Source organism: Ammodytes marinus, assembly GCF_949987685.1.
Source record: "Ammodytes marinus genome assembly, chromosome: 11".
NCBI classification, from domain to species: Eukaryota; Metazoa; Chordata; class Actinopteri; order Uranoscopiformes; family Ammodytidae; genus Ammodytes; species Ammodytes marinus.
Genome location: NC_137215.1, coordinates 20,347,820 through 20,370,225, shown reverse-complemented (window position 1 = coordinate 20,370,225; position 22,406 = coordinate 20,347,820). Strand labels below are relative to the sequence as shown.

General features: G+C 38.7%; 1 protein-coding gene across 5 annotated transcripts in view; it reads left to right on the top strand.

Annotated features, from left to right (window-relative positions):
- Positions 1–5,566: 5,566 nt before the first annotated feature.
- The window catches only part of macrod2 (mono-ADP ribosylhydrolase 2), a 425,756-nt gene continuing 408,916 nt past the window's right edge, over positions 5,567–22,406 (top strand). For all 5 annotated transcript variants that reach the window (XM_080036751.1, XM_080036749.1, XM_080036750.1 and 2 more), the window contains exons 1-3: positions 5,567–5,751; positions 9,777–9,878; positions 12,154–12,267. In XM_080036751.1, coding sequence (XP_079892877.1) covers positions 5,715–5,751; positions 9,777–9,878; positions 12,154–12,267 — 253 coding nt within the window. In that variant the 5' untranslated portion in view covers positions 5,567–5,714. The remainder of the gene's footprint in view (positions 5,752–9,776; positions 9,879–12,153; positions 12,268–22,406) is intronic.

The window sequence follows — 22,406 nt, the reverse complement described above, 5'->3', positions numbered from 1 at the left end:
CCTCATGAGAAATAAAAGTGTCATCACTGACATCCCTGTGCTATACTTTCAGGTTATCATATTTCCAATTTCTGAGGCTGTAATAACAAAAGGCCCATGCTATTAAAATTTGAGTTACTATTGGTCTATATTATACCTCATTTAGAAAAAAAATTCTAACAAAATGAAACCAACTCACATAAGAATATATTATATCTGGCTCATAACCCCTGATCATATAAATCCTATGCTATACAAATATCATTGAATGGTCACTGATCAGAAATGGCAGCTTTTGTTTATTGTCCAAGCAAAAGTTGTAAGGGTGGACCAAAACAAGCACATTCCTCAGTTATAGTGTACAGTTTAATGTTGTTTTCTTAGGGCCTGAGCCAATGGAGATAAAAGGGGTGCCATTGAGTAAAATAATGGAGAGAGAGAGAGATATAGAGCTGGGGCCAGAGTGCTGAAGAGGGGCCAGCTTGGCCCATATAGGGGGTGGCTTTAATATCACATGCCATCAAAGTATCGGAGGACACTTCTTGATGTTTCAGATGATTCGTTTGAGGCCCTGTCTGCTTCTTCATCTTGGATCAAATTCACATGCTCAGGCTATTTGTGAGCCAAAGTGAGCTACACCACAATTGCCTTACTCACAAACTTAAAATGTAAAACACTAATTGTATTTTTAGAGCGCTATCTGACAAGATATTTCTAAGCAAGTTCAAGAAAATACATTCCTTATTTGAATTGAGTCTATAAGAAAAAAAATTCAAATTTTAAAGGACTGATTGCTGCTGATGAAACATTGGGTAATTGTGTTGTGGTGTATTGTCGCGTGGCATGGATTTAAGGTTGGAAAATAATTACAGATAATCTTCAGGAGTTTAGCTGCACTGAGAGTGAGCACTATACAGTTAACGTGATAGTATTGTTCTTGTGGAATTTATCTCCGCTAAAGTATTCTGCTCTGACATCTGGCAGACACGGTGGATGCTCATTTGGATGAGTAATGCTGTGCTGTGTGCACTTGCATGGTCAAGGGAACAAAAACTTTACAACTTTGAAACATGAACATTGAAATACAATGGAATAAGTTATCCCCACTTTTCTGTTTACGTTTTTGTTTGATAAAAGAAAAAATATATAGTTAGACACTTTAAAGAGTAAAAGAAATCTAGAGCAACAGGCTAACATTGCCTGAGCCTGAATTATTCCGTAAAGACACATGTTGTAACATAAAAACCAAAGCAGTTTTGGCTCACTCTGGCGCGTATGCTTTGAACATCTGAACATGCTAAACATCTATCCACACTAAATCTATTCAACTTGAGTTCAGCCAGCGATCAAGAAGGAATTCCTGCTGCTTTGAGCAGGCAGAAAGCAGGCACGCTCTGGTGTGAAGAGACATGCTGGATGGGGGCTTTATTAAATAGAGTAAAATAAACACAGGGAGCTGCTGCAACACATTTAGCCAAAGCTACAACCCGCAGGAATCCTTCATGAAAAGAATACTCACAGTGTGATGCTTTTTCTAATCCAACCCCAAAGGATGTAGACTAAACACAGTACCACTCAGTAAACCACTATATTCACATCAGTACATCACAATGCATCTCATGACAAATTGCTCATAGAGTTGAATCACAGACTAAAGGGCGACTAGGATTTACAGTACGATAAAACATGTTTGTAATCATGACGAAATAGGGTGCCAGAGCCGAACAAGAAAAACTGTAGGAAGTTAGAAATGTAAGCCTGAGGAACAGGGCAGAAGCCTGCACAGCCTAAAGCTGTCATATTGCAAAGGAGAGGTGTTTTAAAAATAAATATTCATACCCAGTCTAGGGGTCATTTACACTTTAAACAATAAGACATTAGAAACAATACAATATATGTCTACATTTTACCCTTTTTAATCTTTTATAATTTTATGAGACATGACATTGAAAAGAATATTTTAACCACTGATGACCTCATAATTTACATCTGTACTCATTTACTTTTATCATTTATTTTATTGTATTTACATGTACAGTATTCTACTTCCTTACATTTAATTGTGCATTCTATTTTACATGAATATGGGGCACCTCATCTCTTCACTTAAACTTGAATATGCCCTGTTTCTTTGCACCACGTTTGTGTTTGTTTAGATCTCAGGTTGCTCCCTTCACTCTTATGTTTCTCTTATACATTTCCTATTTTACACTCAACAAAAATATAAACGCAACACTTTTGTTTTTGCTCCCATTTTTCATGAGATGGACTTAAAGATCTAAAATTCATTCCAGATACACAATATTACCATTTCTCTCAAACATTGTTCACAAATCTGTCTAAATGTGTGATAGTGAGCACTTCTGCTTTGCTGAGATAATCCATCCCACCTCACAGGTGTGCCACATCAAGATGCTGATCTGACATCATGATTAGTGCACAGGTGTGCCTTAGACAGTAAAAGGCCACTCTGAAATGTGCATTTTTTTTGCTTTATTGGGGGTCTGGGGACTCAGAACCAGTCAGTATCTGGTGTGACCACCATTTGCCTCATGCAGTGCAACACATCTCCTTCGCATAGAGTTTATCAGATTGTCAATTGTGGCCTGTGGAATGTTGGTCCACTCTTCTTCAATGGCTGTGCGAAGTTGCTGGATATTAGTGGGAAGTGGTGCACGCTGTCGTATACGCCGGTCAAGCACATCTCAAACATGCTCAATGGGTGACATGTCCGGTGAGTATGCTGGCCATGCAAGAACTGGGACATTTTCAGCTTCCAAGAATTGTGTACAGATCCTTGCAACATGGGGCCGTGCATTATCTTGCTGAAACGTGAGGTGATGTTCATGGATGTATGGCACAACAATGGGCCACAGGATCTCATCACGGTATCTTTGTGATATAAATATGAAATAATTCAAGGCCATCACTGAAGGCCTAAAGGGACAGTTGAATATGGCTTATGCACAATGTTTAATAGGAGATCCTCGGAGAGTAGAAGTATTAAGTCTACATGGCCTGCTGAGCTATGACTGTGGAACCAAACCAATTACTCAACGTTTTTTTTTTATCATTGTGCATTGACTGATAACAGACATGATGATATAATCCCTTTACAGAAATGTACCAAACCAAATAGTCACTAAAAACCCATCAAAGGGCTTACGGGTATAGACATAAGAACACATATAAACAGCAATTGCCATAATTGTAATTCCTATTGCCCTTGGGCTTAACTTTAAGTTTGGGGTAATTGTGTGCCTTTCTCTGTAGATAATTGCACTGCTTGCTGTAATTACGTTGCTATGATTATAAGTGGGATATGAAAAACATACGTATCAGGCCAACAACAGATTAGACGATACAATGTTCTTGCCAGGGACTTGTAGGTACAGCCACCAGCTTAATCTCCTTGTATTGCAACCATGACAATAACAATTGCCTATGCAATCTTACACAGATCTTTCTCCAGAGTCTATACACTATACACCAAAACAGCAAGACAAGATTAATGTTTTCATTGCTCAGTGGACTCTGTGTTTTCTGAAGTATATTACACCTGCTGTACAATGACGAAGAACACAATGTCACACACTAAAAGGTGTGATTATACTTACAGGGGAGTGATGGAGCTGTCAACAAAGCCTAGATTGTAATGTACTCCCAAGAGGAGGTCTCCTGAGGCAATATAGGTGAAAACACATGTGAGAATGGATTATGGGTCTGTAGAAGGGGCTTTATTAATCTCATAGTTTAAAATATGGTATGGTTAAGTGTTTCAGTAAACAAGTGGTTAGTTTCAACACAATTTCAACTTCTTAAGCATAATAGAAATGTATACAGCTTTATTGAAATGTCAAAATAAAAGGTCAGAGGTCAGTGATACACAGGATACAGCATCTTTCAAATACTGCACTGCACTTCGTACAAGCATCAGTATAGGGTTAGTTTTACAATAACACTCTTTCAAAATTTCTCAATTTCCTGAACACTCATTCACGTTGTGTGCACCGCTGCCTATAATGTTGCAAGATTGACATCTAGTGGTTTGGTGTAAATAGTACAAAGGGAAAACTGAAATGGACACTATATTCAAATTTGATCTTTGCTTGAATATGGGCTTAATTAGGATTTCTAAATTTGCAATATTCATTATAATGGACTCTGTCTAGAAAAGTCTGGTAAATATTACTTTGTTTTTAAATAGACAATGCCCTTCACCTTTGTTCTGATACTTTGTAAGATCCGTATTAGGGTAGTTAGAGAGGGAAATTAATTAAGATTTTGTAAGGACAAACTATGCATTTCTGTGACAGAGAGCTGATAACTTTGTCTTAATTTCCTAAAGGGGGCAGCAGCTTAATGAGACAAGGATCTTTAATTTGACTGTAATATGAGACATCCGGTGAACGCTGAGAGAGTTTTGCCACCTTGGTCCCAGGGAACATAAATCCTTTGCACAATGTAATAAAAGTTTTAGATATAATTTGCCCAAATGGAACAGGCAAAATAGCCTCCAAACTATACTGCCAGTTTGCTGTTAATGTTTATGCAAAACATTTTCATTCAGTTGTAATGACTGTACAACTCAATGTATTTCACTGAAAAACACCTAAATTAAAAAAGAAAATTATAATATTCTGGATCTAGGTCAGGGGACAGCTTGGACCAAATACATTTTCCACACTCAGATAATGTCAGCGGTTTTGGGAGCAGATGGGTCTGGACCAGAGCAGAGCGAACACAACAGATGACAGACGGTGGTCTCTGGAAAGCAGCCTCTCACATTATGACAGCCTGACTTTACTGGTCTGAGCCGGTCTATCTGCTGGTGAGATACTGTAGGCCTACTCTGCCATGAACAAGGGGGCAGGTTACCATGTATCTGTGTCTATTCGTGTCATTAGTATCAGTTATTGAAGTCACACAATACTTTCATGCCATGTTAAGAACCAGACAAAGCAAAGCAAGCACATCTGAAGTCTGGACATAGCATGCAACTAATTCCACTTAGTTTGGTTGTATGATCATTTCACATTCATGACCACAATATTTATTGGATAAGTGTTCCATTTCTCCAGGTTTTTATTTTATTTTTTACTTTTTTTATTTTACAAAACACATTAAATCTAATGATGGGCTACATAGTCAGATGATATTACAGATGGTTGTTTATTATTGCATTTAGAGTATGCTACAAATCCACTACATTGTATCACTGTGCACCTGCATCTTATCTGATTTTCTCTGCAATGGGATCAAAATCTCTAGCGCATAATATTGAAAAACTAACCCTTTCCTAAGGTTTACTTGCAGTGACTCGAGGCAGACGCTTGTCCCCTGCAGTTTACATCCGACCCGGCGTTGCTATCCTCCCCATCCTCCCACCACCACGCCAGGAGGATGAACCGCCGTAAAGCAACCTACCCTGTCTCCCCAGTGCACCGGACCTTGTTTGATTGACACGTCGCTCAGACCAATGGCGCGCCCACTTCCCTGTTCTCGACACCCAATCGCGTGGCCAGGACTCGTACACATAATTTACGGCGCAACCACGGTAGGTTGAGCACACTGAGGTCCATAGAAATTTTGACAGCTTCACAGGTGAGACAACCGTCCAGGGGCTGTTTCACTTTACATTTCAGTTTTTTTTCACCCCCGGAACACTATTCACTGTGAGCCTGGGGTTGCCACACTCAAAAAACAACCATTCGAAGTCTAATCATTCCGGCAGCATGAGCAAAAAGAAAAAGGACTGGAGGACTGAAAAAGGTAAGGCTTGTTTTTTTTGGGGGGGAGACTAGAGAAGCTATCATCATCTCCATGGTAGACGGCATTAATTCTTACCATGCCAGGAGATTGACAGCCACTCCTCCTGTCTCCTCTGTGCTGCTGTGTCCATGTAGACTGTTCAGTTATCCCATACAGGGACTGTGCAGATGTTAGAATGATGTTGCGCCTCTGTTCGCCTGCCGTAATACATGTTTGACATTCGCAGCAACACTGTGCACACTGTTACTCTTTCCCGCTTATTAGCTTACATTTAAGCTTCTTTCTAATTATACTCGAGTCCTTTTTATTAAAGTGTTCCGAGTCCTTCTAACCAAGCTATCCTTCCACCTGTGTGATAGCTTACACCAGCAGCAGCTCACCGAGTTGCCATCAACCTTCTCTGCAATATTCTGTAACAAGACAGCCGTCATACAGTAGTTAAACAAAGGAAAGGGTCTCATAGTTTTAACGTGGTCGGTTGTATTTTTTTCCCCGAGAGAAAAAGGAGTAGTCTTTAACACATGTTTCTCTGTTTTCAATAGGGCTATGAATGAAACGAAACCGAAACGTGTCCTTTCCATGTAGTGCTTTAAGTTTGAGATAGGTAGCCTACTACAGGATAGACCTGTTGTGCAAAGAAAACTGCATATGAACCTAAAATGACACAGCAGAGCTTTTACATAGGCTAGTATACGGGTTCACTTTTCATAGCAGGTGCAACGCAGGTGCAATTAATCACAATAATCAATCAGTGAGGGCTGCATTCCGTTTAGGCCACCTTATCCTTTTTGTATCTTGGAATAAGGAAACGGAACAATGGAATTCAACCATCATTCAGCCAGGAATTTTAGCCTATGCCTACTATTAAACTTTATTGAATAATATAGGCCTACCTTTTATACGTGATTTACAATAGGCTAAATAGATTGAATGGCCACAAAATGGGGATAATTACATACCTAATTTTAAATATTCAATGTCAAAATGTGTGTTTAAAAAGAGGTGTATATGGCCCGGCCTGGGCCGCCCAGGCATACAACTTTTTTGTTATTGAGTACTTAGAAGCAGTGTTGTAGCTGCTAAACTGTATTCCTCATCATATAACATTGGTAGAAGCGAACTAGTCTACGACAAATTTCTAGCAAGGCTGTGGACTTCTATTGATGATGGCAACAAGGATATTGCTTGTAATCACTGTTGACGTTTTTGGGCATGCTATTCATTTAAATGTAGGCTAATGGTTGTTGGCTTTTCTTGTGAGATATCCATTCGTGTGTGTTTTGTCATCAAGCCTGTTTAGATATTTGGAGTGTATGTTTTTTTTGTTTGTTTTTGTCAAATACTTGTTTAGGGGTGTTAATTTAAGGATCCATGGAATACTGTTTGATGTTAGAAAGCTACCTGAAAAGTTACTGATTCACTGCTGTTGTTTACAGCAGCAGGGCCCGCAGTTTTGTTGAAAAACATATTCTTGTCCTACGCTTGGTTCTAGGTGCCTTACATTTTTTTTGTTTTTATTTATGATGATACAATTATTCAATACTAAGAATTACATAATAGTAAGTATGTTTTGTTAACTAACTGTGCACTGCAAATGTAAACAATCCCCCCCCCCCTTTCCATAAACTGCATAGTGCACCTTACATCTCAGCCTGCCTTTTTAAGGTTGGAGCAGGTAGCAGCATGGACTGAAGATCAAAGTAAATCAGATTTCATATTCTGAGCATGTACCCCTTCTTGCTCAAATGGCTTTATAAATAGATCAAGAGTTTAGTCCAAAAGGGAAAGAAATAATTTAACGTGATTATTTTTTTAAATATTATTTTGACTGGTCTGTAGGCTAGATGTTGTTTAGTAACAACAAATGTACATTAGTTTAAGTTATGCTTTTACCAAGCCCCAACCACAGCGATTTCTACCAGCATCCAATGAGGAAGTGACACACATTGCAGTACCTTCTGGTGGCCACTTGGGGTGGTACCAAAAGTGAGCAATTTTTCGTTTACTCACAGGCCGTTTTCACAGTCTTATCAAACGTATTTACGGGCTGATCCACAAAACCATTCTAGTCTGTAAGTTTAGGTCATATCTCCATAACAACACTGAGGGGCGTGAATTATTTTCTTGCAGGCTAGTTTTTATTCTTTTGGAGGTTAAAATGTATGAATAATTAGGGGCGCGATCTCTTGAGGGACAGCGATCCGCCCGTTGTCCCTCACTTCGCCTCGGAGGTATACGTCAGCTAGATGGGCGTTTCTCCCTCACCCCGACGTCACATCGATGCCCTTTTTCGGCAAGAGGAGTGAGGCGGAGTAAAAATCTCACTAGATAGCGACGAGCGTAAGCCAGGAGAATTGGATGCAGTCCAGTAGTTTATTCACCCATGTAGTATAAAAGCAGCCTTGGGAATGACAGGAGTGGGCAAGAGGGAGAGAAAATACATAAGGGACTTAACCGATATCATATCTCCCACTGCAGAAATACCTTTTTAATGTAAGCCTTTGAAATGGTGCCAAAAGATGACTTAAGAATCCTTATATTTCTTTTTTAAATATAGACTGCCCCTAATGCCCTGTCCCTTTTTATAAAGACATACAAGTTCCTATGATGTAGGGCATTGCTATCATCTGAGCATCAAAGTCTTGACATTTTATTGTAAAAAGATCCTAATATAGTCAACTGCCATTGTCAACTGCTATTTTGCTTTTGTGTAGGGTCATATCACATCTAGTTGTCTTACAGAGGGGTTGTTTTAATTAACCAAAGTCCACACTGTGTGCCCAAGGGTATTTATTTGGCGAATAATTTACAGCTAAGGACATAATTAGGAGCTTGTTTTTTATAGAATAGCCCAGTGCTGTCTGGGAAACGATGCTGAGTTGAGGCTCTTTTGCACTCAGTGGCGATGAACATAAGGGCACAAGCTGTGAGGACACATGAGGGATACATCTGTACAAAGGTTAACGTACAATGTACTAATGCCAACCAATTTATGTTGGAAACAAATGAATAAAAAAGTACTCACACTTCTTGCACACAGCTGAGATAGATATGATTTATGAGTAGCTAATGAAGGTTGTAATGACAAAGTGAGTGTCTTCATTTACACCAGTTGCAACTTACTTTTTAGTTAACTAATATTAATAATACAATAATATCACAATAGACTGTAATGAAGCTTAGTTAAGAAAGTGACAGTGGAGCTCAAAGCTACGGAGCACAACCATATGCACATTTTCATTCCAGCCAATCGCCTCAACAACCAGTTGCACTAATTAACATACCCACAACCAAATAAGAACTAATTGGAGAAATCAACTGGTGGCAAAGTGTTTAATTGGAATGAGAACCTGCATTGTTTTGGGTCTCTCCATGGCACATGGCTCAAAAGCACTGATGTTTATAAATGGGGTATACAGCCATTCAATCACTTTGTGTCCAAACGTCTTTCACGGTAAACACTGAAAAGCTACCCTACTGAAGTGTGTTTGAGCCAGTCTCAGAATCCCTACCAGCTCCAGGAGTGCTTTTATTACTGGTCCTGAACTTTGACCCTGCAAGCAATATTTAATAACTCCCAGTATTAAAAATTCTCATAATTAAGGATTACTTTTTTAAAGTCATTTTAAGAGGCAGGGATGAGTTGAGATGGAGCAGTGAGTTAAAGTAAAGGAAGGATACTGGGAGGGAGTTTAATGTTACATTAAGAAAAGAAACAAATCCTACATTATGTTGTATGTACAATGTTTACACACACACACACACACACACACACACACACACACACACACACACACACACACAGACACACAGACACAGACACCCAGGCTACCATCCAAGATGCTGACCGACCATTTGACAGCTTGGGATCAAACCCTGTGATCCGAGGCTGACCCAATCTAACTGCTGACAAACAGCCCTTACTATGTTACACTTGTTCTGTCATTCTTTGTTATCCATTGTATTCTTTATGAAGCTCTACACACTTTATTCAGTCTTAAATGTATGGTTCCTTTCTCCCACAGAGAGACTGCTCCCTATAGATCGGGATGAGAGACGCAAGGAGTATCGTCGTCAAGATTTTATATCTCTGGAAAAGATTCCAACTTGGAGAGAGGAAAATAAACGTAAGGGATACGGCTTATTGTTTGGGATGTTGAATGTCTTTTGAAATGTTTGTAAAGTATGGCTAAACTGGCATGATTTAGCAGTGTTTACACAGCCCACCTGAAAATCATTATTCAATAATTCTAGTGTCTACTTTACAATGTTATCCTACATATTTTGCCTATCATTTTGATGGAAAGGTAGAGACAGCACATACTGGACATACTGTATTTCTATGCTAGTGCTTGCATGATATTTGTCATTCCTTAACATGCAACTACATAATGGTGTATTTTATCAAACATTCAGATGATACAGTACAATATATAAAATTCCCTTCAAAATATTTTTGCCGATATGTAACTTGATAGACAAGATACAAAAACAGTATATTTTAACCAGGAAGCAATGCCTATGTTAAGATCGTAAAAACACAGTGTTGTAAATGTTTCGACACAGAAGTGTTCCTTGTGGTATTATAGTCAACTTTCATAATTAAAATAAATATGATATGATTTGGATGATTGGAAATAGGGGATTCGATAATGTTTGTAAAACAATACCACAATCTTGTCTTGTTCTTTACTGTTGTTTTCTTACTTATTGAAGAACATAGCTTTAACCTTGCACATCCAAAGTTAAATTAAAAGAAAAGGTAAATGTAACAAATAATCACAGTGACAAAACTGGATAAAAAAACGCAATTACCCACTTGATAAGTAAAGCTCAGTAACTGTAACCTATTTTTGGAATAGTCAGACAAACACAGACCAGTGAAGACTCATGACTTATTAGGTTAAAGTTTTTTGGGAAAGGTTAGTTTCAAAAATAATTTGAGTTTTCACGCAAATTGTTTCATGGGTTACCCACCATACATAGTGAAAATTAATTTATACATTTCTCAATATCCACCTGAAGAACAACCATTCTAATTGTGGCTTGTAAGCAAACCTCATTTAGATTGAACATTTCAAATCGCAGCATGTTTTTGCATATGATTTTGCTGAATTTGTACGTCTGCCTTTTTCAAATCATGTTTCAATGCCATCATTTAAAAGATAGGTTTGGTTACGTTTAGGTTACTAATAAGAGCACATATTGAAAGACTGACATGAAGTTACTAGAGTAGTTGGTTCAAAATGAAACATTAGTACTCCAGTCTGTACCTAATGCTACAGGTAGGTCATGTTTAGAAAGTAAAGAGAACTTTAGAGGATGTATGCTGACAAAAAGCTGACGAAAGCTTTAAAATATACACTCACCGGCCACTTTATTAGGTACATCTGTTCAATGGCTTATAAAAACAAATCGTTAATCAGCCAATCAATGGCAAAAAATCAATGCATTTAGGCATGTAGACGTCAAGAAACCCCCTTTCTTCCCCATTCTTTTGCTCGGTTTTAACTTCAATAAGTTGTCCTGTCCAGGTATACATGCCTAAATGCATTCTGCCATGTGATTGGCTGAATAGTTATATCTGTTAAGAAGAAATTTAACTGCTGTACCTAATAAAGTGGCCGGTGAGTGTACTGTATATAGTATTTTATGGTAGCATTGCAACTTGGTTAAGAGTGTTTGGTGATATGCACAAAACCGGCAGTGGAATTTTTCCCTGCAATAAAATAAAAAAGGAAAAATACAATTTTATTACCGTTTGAAGGGCTCATGCATTTTCGTTAAGAACCAGTATGGAGTAGAGCTGTTGATTAACAGTTCAGTTTATTGTCATTTTGGCTCAACTCTTGGAGTACATACTCACAGTTAGAATTTTCTTTACAGGTTTACAAAAGAACACACACATTCGGAATTCAAATTCACAGTGTCCATTTAAAACACAATCTGGAGTATTGATAGTACACTAAGGGATTTTTACCTGCTCCGCCATTGTAGGCGCATAAACATTCACCCATGTGTTGCTCTGGCGTGCACCGGCAGTGAGGCCATGAGTGAGACGGGTGCGGACGGGTGTCGGTTTGTAGCGTTCTCTCTTGTGATTGGATAAAATTTTGGGATATTACATAATGTTTAATTGCATATTACATGCAGAGCAGCTGACTAAGAGATTGGCTTTATGAAACGCGCACATCGTGTAAGTGATTACTGTATGAATAAAGAGCGATTTAACACTTTTATTAATATAAATAAACCGCTTACTTCACCTTTAACCTGAAGATCATCTTTTCAAGCACATTTGAGAACCATACATGTGTCTATTCAGAGAAAAATAATTGTGTTTTTATTAACCAACATCAGTGCATTTTCTTTAATGAATGCAAGTTTAATTTTTTTTTTCAGCCAATGACAACGAGGAAGGGCAGGAGCTGACAAGTGGAGGGGGACCAAGTGATAAAGTATCTCTCTACAAAGGAGATATCACCATCTTGGAGGTGGATGCCATCGTCAATGCTGGTAAGGATCTGTACTTGGCATTTGGCAGCGGTTGGATTGTGTTTGCAGTTTAGGGGCAGCTTGGCTATTAAGTTGTCCTTGGCTGCCCTCTACTGTTAAAATATAGGAAGTGCTGGTTCTTGAGGCATAGCACCAAGGATGAGTGTGAATGAAGGACATGGTAAAATGGTCCGGTCTTGCTGATCTTACTTCCTACAAGCTGAAATACAGTGACGGTTTGGATTATGCTCTGACCCTTTCTTTTGCTATATGTAAGACTGTTTGCAATGTCAGCTCTCTCTCTGACCTTGTGCCAGTTGATGACAGAAATAATTCACATTTGGTTGACATATATATTCATCTCATTTGTCTTTGACGTGGCATATGTGTGTGTTAATGATTAGTAGTGACATTTCCGAGGTTGCTGTTCGGGAAAACTTGTTAAATGTGTTTTATAGTGAGTAAAATAGAGGATGTAGAATCAGAGAGAGAAGAAATGAAGAAATGCCCTTTTCAGAGATTTGCGCTACTCTTATATCATTTTCTGCAGTCACAGCCTATACACAGTCAGGTGCTAAAAGATTGCTTTACTTGTTGCTTTTGCAGCTGATTTCAGGACCATTTTGCATTGTACACACTAGCTTTATAGGAGCAGTACATGTGATAAAAGGTAAGTATGTATGTCTGATGGAATTGAGTTATTCAAAATATTTAGAAATGTGGAGGACAAAATATATAAAGTAAGAACAACACAACAACAATTGGCCTTTTTAATGATTTCATCAACAACAAATATTCTTCTGTGGAAATAGTACACCCTGGCCTCAGAACATGGTATTGCCTCCTAGAAAAAGGTCTACTAATTTTTCTGATTTATAGTAAACTTTTGACTTTAAGTCAATTGTATGTATAATTTGATCAATTAATTTACCTTTAAATCTGTAGGCCCTGTATGAAAATCAAATTTAAGTCTACATGTCCAAAAACTGTATGTTTAATATTTCAAAAATGTTCATGCATGGGGGGTGTACTTACTTTTTCACATGGCTGTATGCGGTTTACTTTGGCTTCCTGCAGTATTGTTTCAGAACTTTTCTTTCCACATGCAGTGTTTGCAAGTGCATATACACGCATTAGAGTCTACTAAGCAGTATGTATCTAAAATTAGTACCCTATAATGTATGCAGGATTAATAAATGTGAAAAACAGACTTCTCTCTGTTTGATGAGGCTAATTAATTTAAATCCACTTTTTAAACACCAACCCTGATGAGGATAATGTGACATGACATTCTCAATCCTCGTCATGTAAAGATGAAGATGCAATTTATTTCAGCTAACAGTCTCCTCACACACAACTAAATGTCATGGCACTTTTCTTGCTTTATCAACATCTTGATCTTTTACAAATATATTGGTTATTATACAACTACTTAGTTTAGTGATAACTGCTAAATGTTTATTGCATTGTTGTATACTCTTTAGATTTAGTGTAGCTCTATATATTAAGACTGTTATGTATATTGCATAGTATTTATTTCTGTTATTGTATAGATTGACAGACATGATGTCTAATTTGATTGCACTTTTCGGTCAAATCAAGGTTAAGGCGGTTCATAAGGTGAGCATTGTTTCCATTACGTGACTAGTGACAAAGATCACAAGAGAATGCAACTAGCTTCTGGAGGGAAAGCTGTGTGTTTTTGTTTAAACAAGTTAAATATCTTTGTAACAAAGACATGGCAGTTTACTTCAGGTAATGCTGGCTCTGATTGAAGTCCAGGCTGTGCTTGAGCTCATGTTGGTCAGGAGGCAATGCATTACTTTTAACATGCTGTCAGATGGTCTGAAAGGTTGAGCTGAAGCATGTTAATATTTTCAGATGTTCTCAGCACTGCTACGGTACTCTTTTCGTACTGCCCACCTACCCACAGACACACACACAATTTTAGGTAAATTTAGGTAAAGCTATAATATTCGCAGTTAACTCTGCGTGGTGCCCTGTTAAATTATATTAATCTCTGTTATTTTATTTTATTTTTCTTGTTAGCCAAAACCGGAGGAAACTCCTCTACTTACTTATTGTTGCATTTTATGCAATGTATAGGCAATCTATGACCTGTAACCACTACATTTATTGTTACCCCAGTGTGAGTTATTACATGTGGCTGCAGTGGCTCTTATCCAGACTTTATTGAGTAACCCATTTCAAAATATGTGGACAATCTTTTAGGAAGTTGTGCAACACAAATTGTTAAGATCTTTTGGATAGTGTGGTCAACTTCTTGCCTTTCATCTATTCCCAGCTTCTAATCTCTAAACTGCAGAACCTCCATTTAAGCTTGACACACACTGGTTTCTGGACTGTGGGAATTTTTCAGCACTGTAAAATGATTTGTAATTGAAGGTTAATAAACTGTCCAAAGTATTTGTCTCACTAGTCAAATATGAAGTGCAGGGATACTAGTTGTCAACTAATGTGCATGCTGTTGTATAAAATGTATGGAATATCTTTCCATTTTTTTGTTTAACATATTTACTTATTTGACTGAACCCTTTGTTGTTTGGACACTGTAGTATAACCACAGGAGCATATTGTCTGTGTTATCCTGTGATGGCCTATGTGCTTGCAAAGTTGGGGCTGTTTGGTCCTGCATACCATTACACGGAAGTATATACAAAATATTGACATTTTGGTGTTATGTAATATGACATAGGTCCTTGTGTATTTTGATCGCCTTAACTATTGATTTCCTATCTTTAAGACTGCAAGAGCATTATGGTTTTCTTAAGAAAAATAACTAAAATGTTTACTATCAGTAGGTTAGTAAAGCTGCTGTGTTCCTTGCCTGTTTGACATGTTGACGTGTTGCTTTTATAACATTTTAATCAATTGTATAAGGCATAATGTATGTCATGACAGCAGCAATATGTGGGTTGCAACGGAGAGAAGTTTGTAATTTTGGGAAACACTTGTTCAGCTAAGTACCGCTGTAATGGCGGCTTCCTATAGCTTTTAGAGGGTGTCGCGTTGCTTTATGTCCTGCATTAAAGTTTAATTATTAGGCTCATTGATTTTTTTAATTCTTTATTTAATTCTGTCTGGCTGGAGGTTGGACAGGAGGTGCTCAAACTGTCCCCTAGGTGATAGCCTACAGAGAGCGAGACAGGAGGGGCAGGATGTTCATATGATGACAAGGTGGCTTGGACTGCAGCATTCATCTTCGGTAGATGACCCAACTAAGCTTACTCTTTAGAATGTGTCTATTGGTCTGCAACTACTCTGCATTAAATAGTTTAAGACTCATAATCCTGTTCACCATAACCAGCTTTCAACTGTTTTTAGGATGGGGGCGACAGGTATTACCCCTTTTTTGAGTGAAAACTTTAAAGACTGTCTTGTTGACCAATTTGTTTAATAGCTCTAGAATGTTTAGTATGCAAGCGATGGTTTTGTGTCGTTCCAGTATTTTGACATAGACAGACATTTAGACATTGTTTCTTGATCCTAGTAGAAGCCCATTTCTTTGTCATATTTATTTTAGATTGGCATCAGATAGATAGATAGATAGATAGATAGATGGATGGATAGAGATAAATGGAAAGAAGCGACTATCTCAGTTAATCAGGGCATATTTCAGAGAAAATGACAGGGTTCACTAAAAGTTGAAAGGATGCTCTAACTGGGTTTTTAATTTAATGCGTGTCATTAGTGTTACTTTAACATGACAAACACGAGATGATGTCTTCCGTTTTTCTCCTCGTCTTTGTGTGTGGAGTTCATGTGAGTGTCACCCTCCCTCCTACACCAGAATGAGGTCATAAAGATGGCAGTGTGAAGTAGAGAGGACTTCTCTTTTCACGATGGCTGTGGTAATTATGCACAGGGGTTGACTCCTATTCCATTACCCGCTGTAAACCTTTCCCATCTTTCTGTATTAGATATTTTTTTCCTACAGAAACCAATTTAGTGTGCAGGGGGAATCTGGTTATGAATGCTATAAAAAAAACTGAAGGGGTTGAGATGCGTGTGAAAAAGGCAATTGGTACCCTCAGAGGGGCAAAATACAAGCAACACGGTGGAAGAAAATTCTGAGGGTTTCTTGTGTTTTAAAGGTTAGGCTAGTACGTGGAGGTTGTGGTTTAACTTCAGTAGTTGTGGCAGCAAAGCAACAGTGCAGGATAATGGTGTGTAATGTCCAGAGAATATTATATGCTTCTATAAGCCACAAACCCTAATGGAGAGCACTGCCTTATTTATTAGGGAATGACTCTCTGAGTGCACTGGTCATATCTTAGCCTGCAAAGAAAGCAGAAGGATTTCCAGAATGAAAAGTAGATGTAGCATTTGTATTCTCTCGCTTGGATTAAAGAAAAAAGCCTAAACAGACTTTACATTGTTGTGCTTCCCAACTTTAGGGTTTCTAAAGGTCTAGTTGTAAAATATGACAACATGATATTCTCCTGGTCTACTTTGTGAAAGCCAATACTCTCTTGTGAACTATATTTGCTGTTCAAAATCCTTATTTTATTGCATCTGTCTTAAATGGAGTTGGGACACTAAATTACTGTTATTGCATTGAAAAATTCTTTAGTTGTTACTGAATAAGTTGCCCCAACCACATTTCCATCCAAAATTACACCAGATTTTGAGCATTACTATTCAATTTTTGTCTTTTCCATTTCCCTTCAATGATTGATAAAGGCTATAGCTTTTAGTTTTGCTTCCTGCCGTTTGGGGATCTTGTCAGCATAGACTCTTCATTTGATTTTCTGTCATGCCAGGGATATGCTGCACAACAACACACTCTGCCCCTGGAGAGTCTGGCTCGACGGGTCTATCTGTCTCTCTGCAGATTCGAAACTCTTTGCCATAACCTCCCAGAGTGATGCAGCCGTGCTCCCAGCAATATGTCTGCAATTCAGATTCTCTCTCTCTGTCTCTGTGTGTGTGTTGCCAGTCGCATATACAAGTTAGTACACAATGACACTTGCACACAGACACACACACAGGCAGTACATTGGAAACCATGGCAGAGGACTGGTAACCTCTTGAGCAAACGTGTGATTGTTGCACTGTCACACCAAGAATGAAAATCAATGCTCCCGGCTGAAAGAACTTGCTGCTCTGCTGAACAGTGAAATGACTGAGGTGTATGGGTTGTATTGGGTCTTGCACTAAAAGGTCCAGTTAAACAGATCATCTCTGAGAGAAATACAGCACAAGGACAGGGTTTTCCCCCTGCCATCGGTGTGTAAATCTGACCTGAGGTGACAAAGCAGCTGGGGAGCTTCCCCTCCTTCTGATCTCAGCTCCGTTTCTCCCCTCCCCAGTGTTCAGATTGTGAACAGCCTTGCAGCCTGCCTCAGTGTTTGGTGAACGTCAACGTTGTTTACCCTAATCTCCTTGGCCAATGAGATGCAAGATAAAAAAATACATTTTCACCAGATGTTGCTAATGGAAAGTAATCACGTGAATCTGTGCCGTCAGTGTGTATCCGCATGGCACTTAGAGAAATGTCTCCCATTGCTTGGACTGCTAATGGTCTATGACTGTATTGAGTGTTTGGGAGAATGAGCCTCCCCTTCCTTCCTCACACATTTTGTGACCTGACCGACTTGAACACACAAACGCCTCACACACCGACACAAAGTAATGTTCAGGCCATGGAACCCACTCTGTGTCTTTAGAGACAGTTGCCAGTCCTCATGAAGAGGTCTGTCATTCAAGTCAGGTCCTCACTTGTTCTCCGGTGAACAGATAACTTAATCATCCTCGTCAAGGTCACAAAGTTACTGTTTGTATCCCTGTTTTTCCTCCTAGACCCCCAACAAACATTTGAAAACACCCTCCCTAATGCCGAACACACGCCTCATCCATCAGGCTTGTTTGTAATTGAGTTGGTATCCAGTCAGGAGGACCACCACCTTATTTCTCTTTCGTTTTTCCCCCACACAAGTTGAGGATCCTTGATCATAGGAATTACTGTAGAGATAATTTATAGAACATGGAAAGGAAAAACAAGTTATACAAGACAAGTACATGTATTATGTAATATTATAGAAAAACTTTACCTAAGCATTTTATTTGTTTTTATTTTAGAAAAACATAACATAATTTTTAAAAAAGTGGATTCTTTAAGATGATTACTCCCATACCGCCTGAGATGGACTGTCTTGGTGTGGAAAATGCTACAATCCTCCTGAAGCAGATAATTCAATGTTTAGAGGCAGTGTAAAGCTTTCACTAAACATGTTACATAGTGGGCACACCAACAGATGAATGGATCCAGTGCACATACAGCTTATGTGTCTGTTCACCTTTAGAGGGCACTGTGCCTCCACCTAAAGTATCACTGACATCTCCAATAGCAAAGTTAGTTTGAGAAGTGGTAGGAGTGGGCTGGTTCTACATTTCAGATCGCCAAATCTCTATTTGTGCTTCTACTTCAAAGATGTTTTGAGATGACAACGGGAAATTCCAAAGCGTTTTTCAGACATTTTGCATCGGCCTATCCAATAGCTTAGAACCATGTTCAATATTGTTCTACTTTTGGCATTTTTGAAACAATTGCAAGATGTCGGATGAGATACAGCAGCATGTGTGCAGCTGTGTAGTTGTTTCTCAAAAGAGGGAGTGAATTATTTCTATGTGTGTGAGTATGTGAGGCGATGCTGGCCGGGTGAGACTAGGTTTTTACTGGCAGAGGGGAACACTGGTGAAATAAGACGGTTGGAGCTACTTGGTTACAGGCGTGCAGTTACAGGGTTTTCAATAATGGCTTCCTACGTTTAATGGCAAGGTAATGGTAATGGAGAAGGTAATGATCAACATCATTTTACAAGAAGCCTAAGTCAAGGTACCTATAGCACACATTTTGGCAAGGGATGCAATTTCTTTCACTACACACCCAATTTAATAACTTGAAGCTTTGGCTTCATAGTCCCAGTGGGTATGCAATGGTCTAAGTAAATCCATGCTATGTTGAATACGCAATCGTGTTGTAGCAAACATAAATCCATTAGTCCATGGCGTAGTTACTGAGACTGATTCAGTGATTCCTGACTGAAAGCCCACTGAGGCAAATGTCTATTTGTGATATTGGGCTATACAAATAAAACTGATTTGATTTGTTCTAAAATGTCGCCTCGAACATCAGTGCTGGATGGGGATATGAAGGTGTCCTCCTAACAGGGCTGTACAGTGCGACAGTTTTGATCGCATTTGCTACTGAAATTGATCACGTGCGATGATGAATTCAAGTCCAGTCGCACCAGTGCTAATGAGCAGATGATGTCTGTTTGAGACACAGAGGAGCTATGCACAATACTGCTTAGAGGGCTCTACATTAACACTCTCCAAATGCGGGTGAATGTAGTCTTAGGCGAGTAAGTTATTAAGTCTACCCTCCACTTTGGCCGGTGAAAGATGTGTGCTCGGGATCTGTGCTTTGTGCGGCGATTATAGCGTCTAACTTCACCAACGGTTAAAAACAGGAAGGAGACGGCTCTCTTTACATTAAGGCAGTCAAGTTAGTGCGTGTGCAAACAGAACATTTCCTGTGCGCCTTCACAATAAAAGTCGGTTACTATCCAAATGCGAGTTGACTCTTATTTTGAAGCAGGTAAGAACAGGAAGTTAGCGCTTCACAGCCCTGCAGTCAACCATGGACCTATAAAGAAAGCAGTCAACAGCAGTAACTATCTATGATTTAAACAAAGATTGACACAACCTATTTAACTTGGCCTAAATTGTATAACTATGTTTACTAATTTATTTAATAGGCTATATGTTCAATGTTTTAAAGTATGGTTTTCATTAAAAGAATGAAATGTTCTAAAAATGTGTGTTATTATTAGCCTAATATAATAATGATATGTTTATAAAAATATATAGGTATAGACATTATTTTTATAGTTCTATGGGGGGGAAATAATTCTGAATCAGCAAAAAAATTGCCATTGGCAGGTTAGACTCTTGTCTAAATTGCAATCAGTGCACCCCTATTCATTTTTCTACAATTATTACTGCACACTAGGATATCATATTCATTGAGAATCTCAAATAAAACCAAGATGACATGCTCAAAGGTAATTAGAGCTAAATGCAAGGGTTAGGGTCATGCAAGTTTTCGATCATTCTTTGTGTGCTACCAAATTTATTTTTGTGCTACTGAATTTTTTTGCTTGCTAGCACCAGTGCTACCACTTTAAAAAATAAGCGTACAGCCCTGCCTCCTAACCTTTTCGTTATTTGCTAAAATGAAAAATCACTCCATATAGTAGGGCCTCTAAGCAAGTGAAAGACTGATGTTTGCTGAGTAGTTTTAAATGAGAGTACAATTCCTATAACCCAAGCTGAGGAACCAGAGGCCGTGTTCATAAAGTAGATCTTTACGGGGTGGTAGGATGGCCTAGAGGAAAGGTGACCGACCAGTAATCATAAGGTTGCTGGTTCGATCCACGGCACCGGACAGTGTATTCATGAGCTCGTCCAGATTTTTGGATGTCCAATCAGCGAACAGAGCGAGTGGCTGAGAACGATGATGTCGAAGTCGCGCTCCAGTTTCAGTTGAATGCTGCGTTCCTTTATACTCAGAAATTTCCGACTTGGTAGTTCTGAGTTCCGACCTGTCTGTGTTCCAGTGCGTCTGCTCGGGAAAGTATGGACGCCTACAACCTTTCTCATCCAAATAACTAAAAGTTAGGCTCTAGCAAGTTACCGTTGCCAGGTACCGGTAGATCCATAGACTACAATATGTAGTGAAGTCGGAAATTTCCGAGTTCCCTGTACAACTGGAACGCACCGTCAGAAGCCGGCTCATGACATACGTCACGACCAAACGTTATGCGATTGGTTGGCTGATCCAGAGTGGCACTGGGCAGATCCAATAGTTTTAAACTTCAACAGACACCCGCCTCCAAGTGAGTGAACGTTTGCCAATAGGGCAGTTCCAGACATTCTGTACAAATTAAATGAAGTACGATGGTCTTGTTGGACCAGGCTAGGACAGGAGGGTGTTAGTTGTAAAACTAGTAGTGGCTGGTATTACGTCTACGGTGCCCACCATCTCTACCATTGTGTCCTTGAGCAAGGCACTTAACCCCAAAACTGCTCCATGGGTGCTGTACTACAGCTGACCCTGCGCTCTGACCCCCATCGAAGTGTGGTAACTTCAGAGGGGATATAAGAAACAAATTTCAATGTAACCATTGACTAATGAAGTAACTTAACTTAACTCTCAACTGGCCATATTGAGTGCATTAAAATGACCAACAATAATTCTCAAAGTAATCCAGTATACTGTTACTTATCAGGGACTTCTTTTAAGGCAAAGGCTTGCTTCCAAGTGAGAAATTGGGGAGTAAATAGTACAAGGCATTTCATTCCTAAACTACGAAATACTTCACTCAAATAATTTTTAAAAGAGTAAGTTGGAAGTAATCTGGCATGTACTTCACTTTTCAGCAGGGAATATATAGCAACACTTTTGAAGCTTAGAAGCCTTGGTTGATGCTTTGAACTGACGAAAATGATGCTAACGTTAGTATGTTAATTGAGTCTGTACTCTAGCAATTTTAATTAATTGACCCTAAAATAAACATTAAACCATTAAAATGTGAAGCCCTAGTCTATAATAATAATAATAGTCTATAATATCTTAATTTTGTTCACAAACTATTTTTATGGAAGCACTGCAGTATAGCACTAACACTATACCAGACATCCACCATTAGAGAGACCTTTTCCATCTTCTGTCATAAACCTGCTCATAACAACAACAACAACCTCTCCTCCTATTTAAAACAAATAATGTATACATTCAAAACAACATGGGCTTTCTCTAAGTATGTGTGTGTGTGTATATATATATATATACACACACACAGTATATAGTGGATATGGATCTTTCAACATTACTGGCAGGATCAGTTACATAAATTGAAAAGTAATCTTACTTTGCGTTTACTTTCTGTGTAACAGCACTTAGTTTTGTCATAACTCATGAAACATTCAGTTCAATGTTATGGTGTTGGAGAACTGGTTTGATGTAATACGTCATTGTGATGAACAGACCTGTGATGATGTTTTGATTAAACACGCTCTATCTCTACAGTTTTAATGAATGTACTCTCAGCAAATGCGCTAAACTCCAGCTC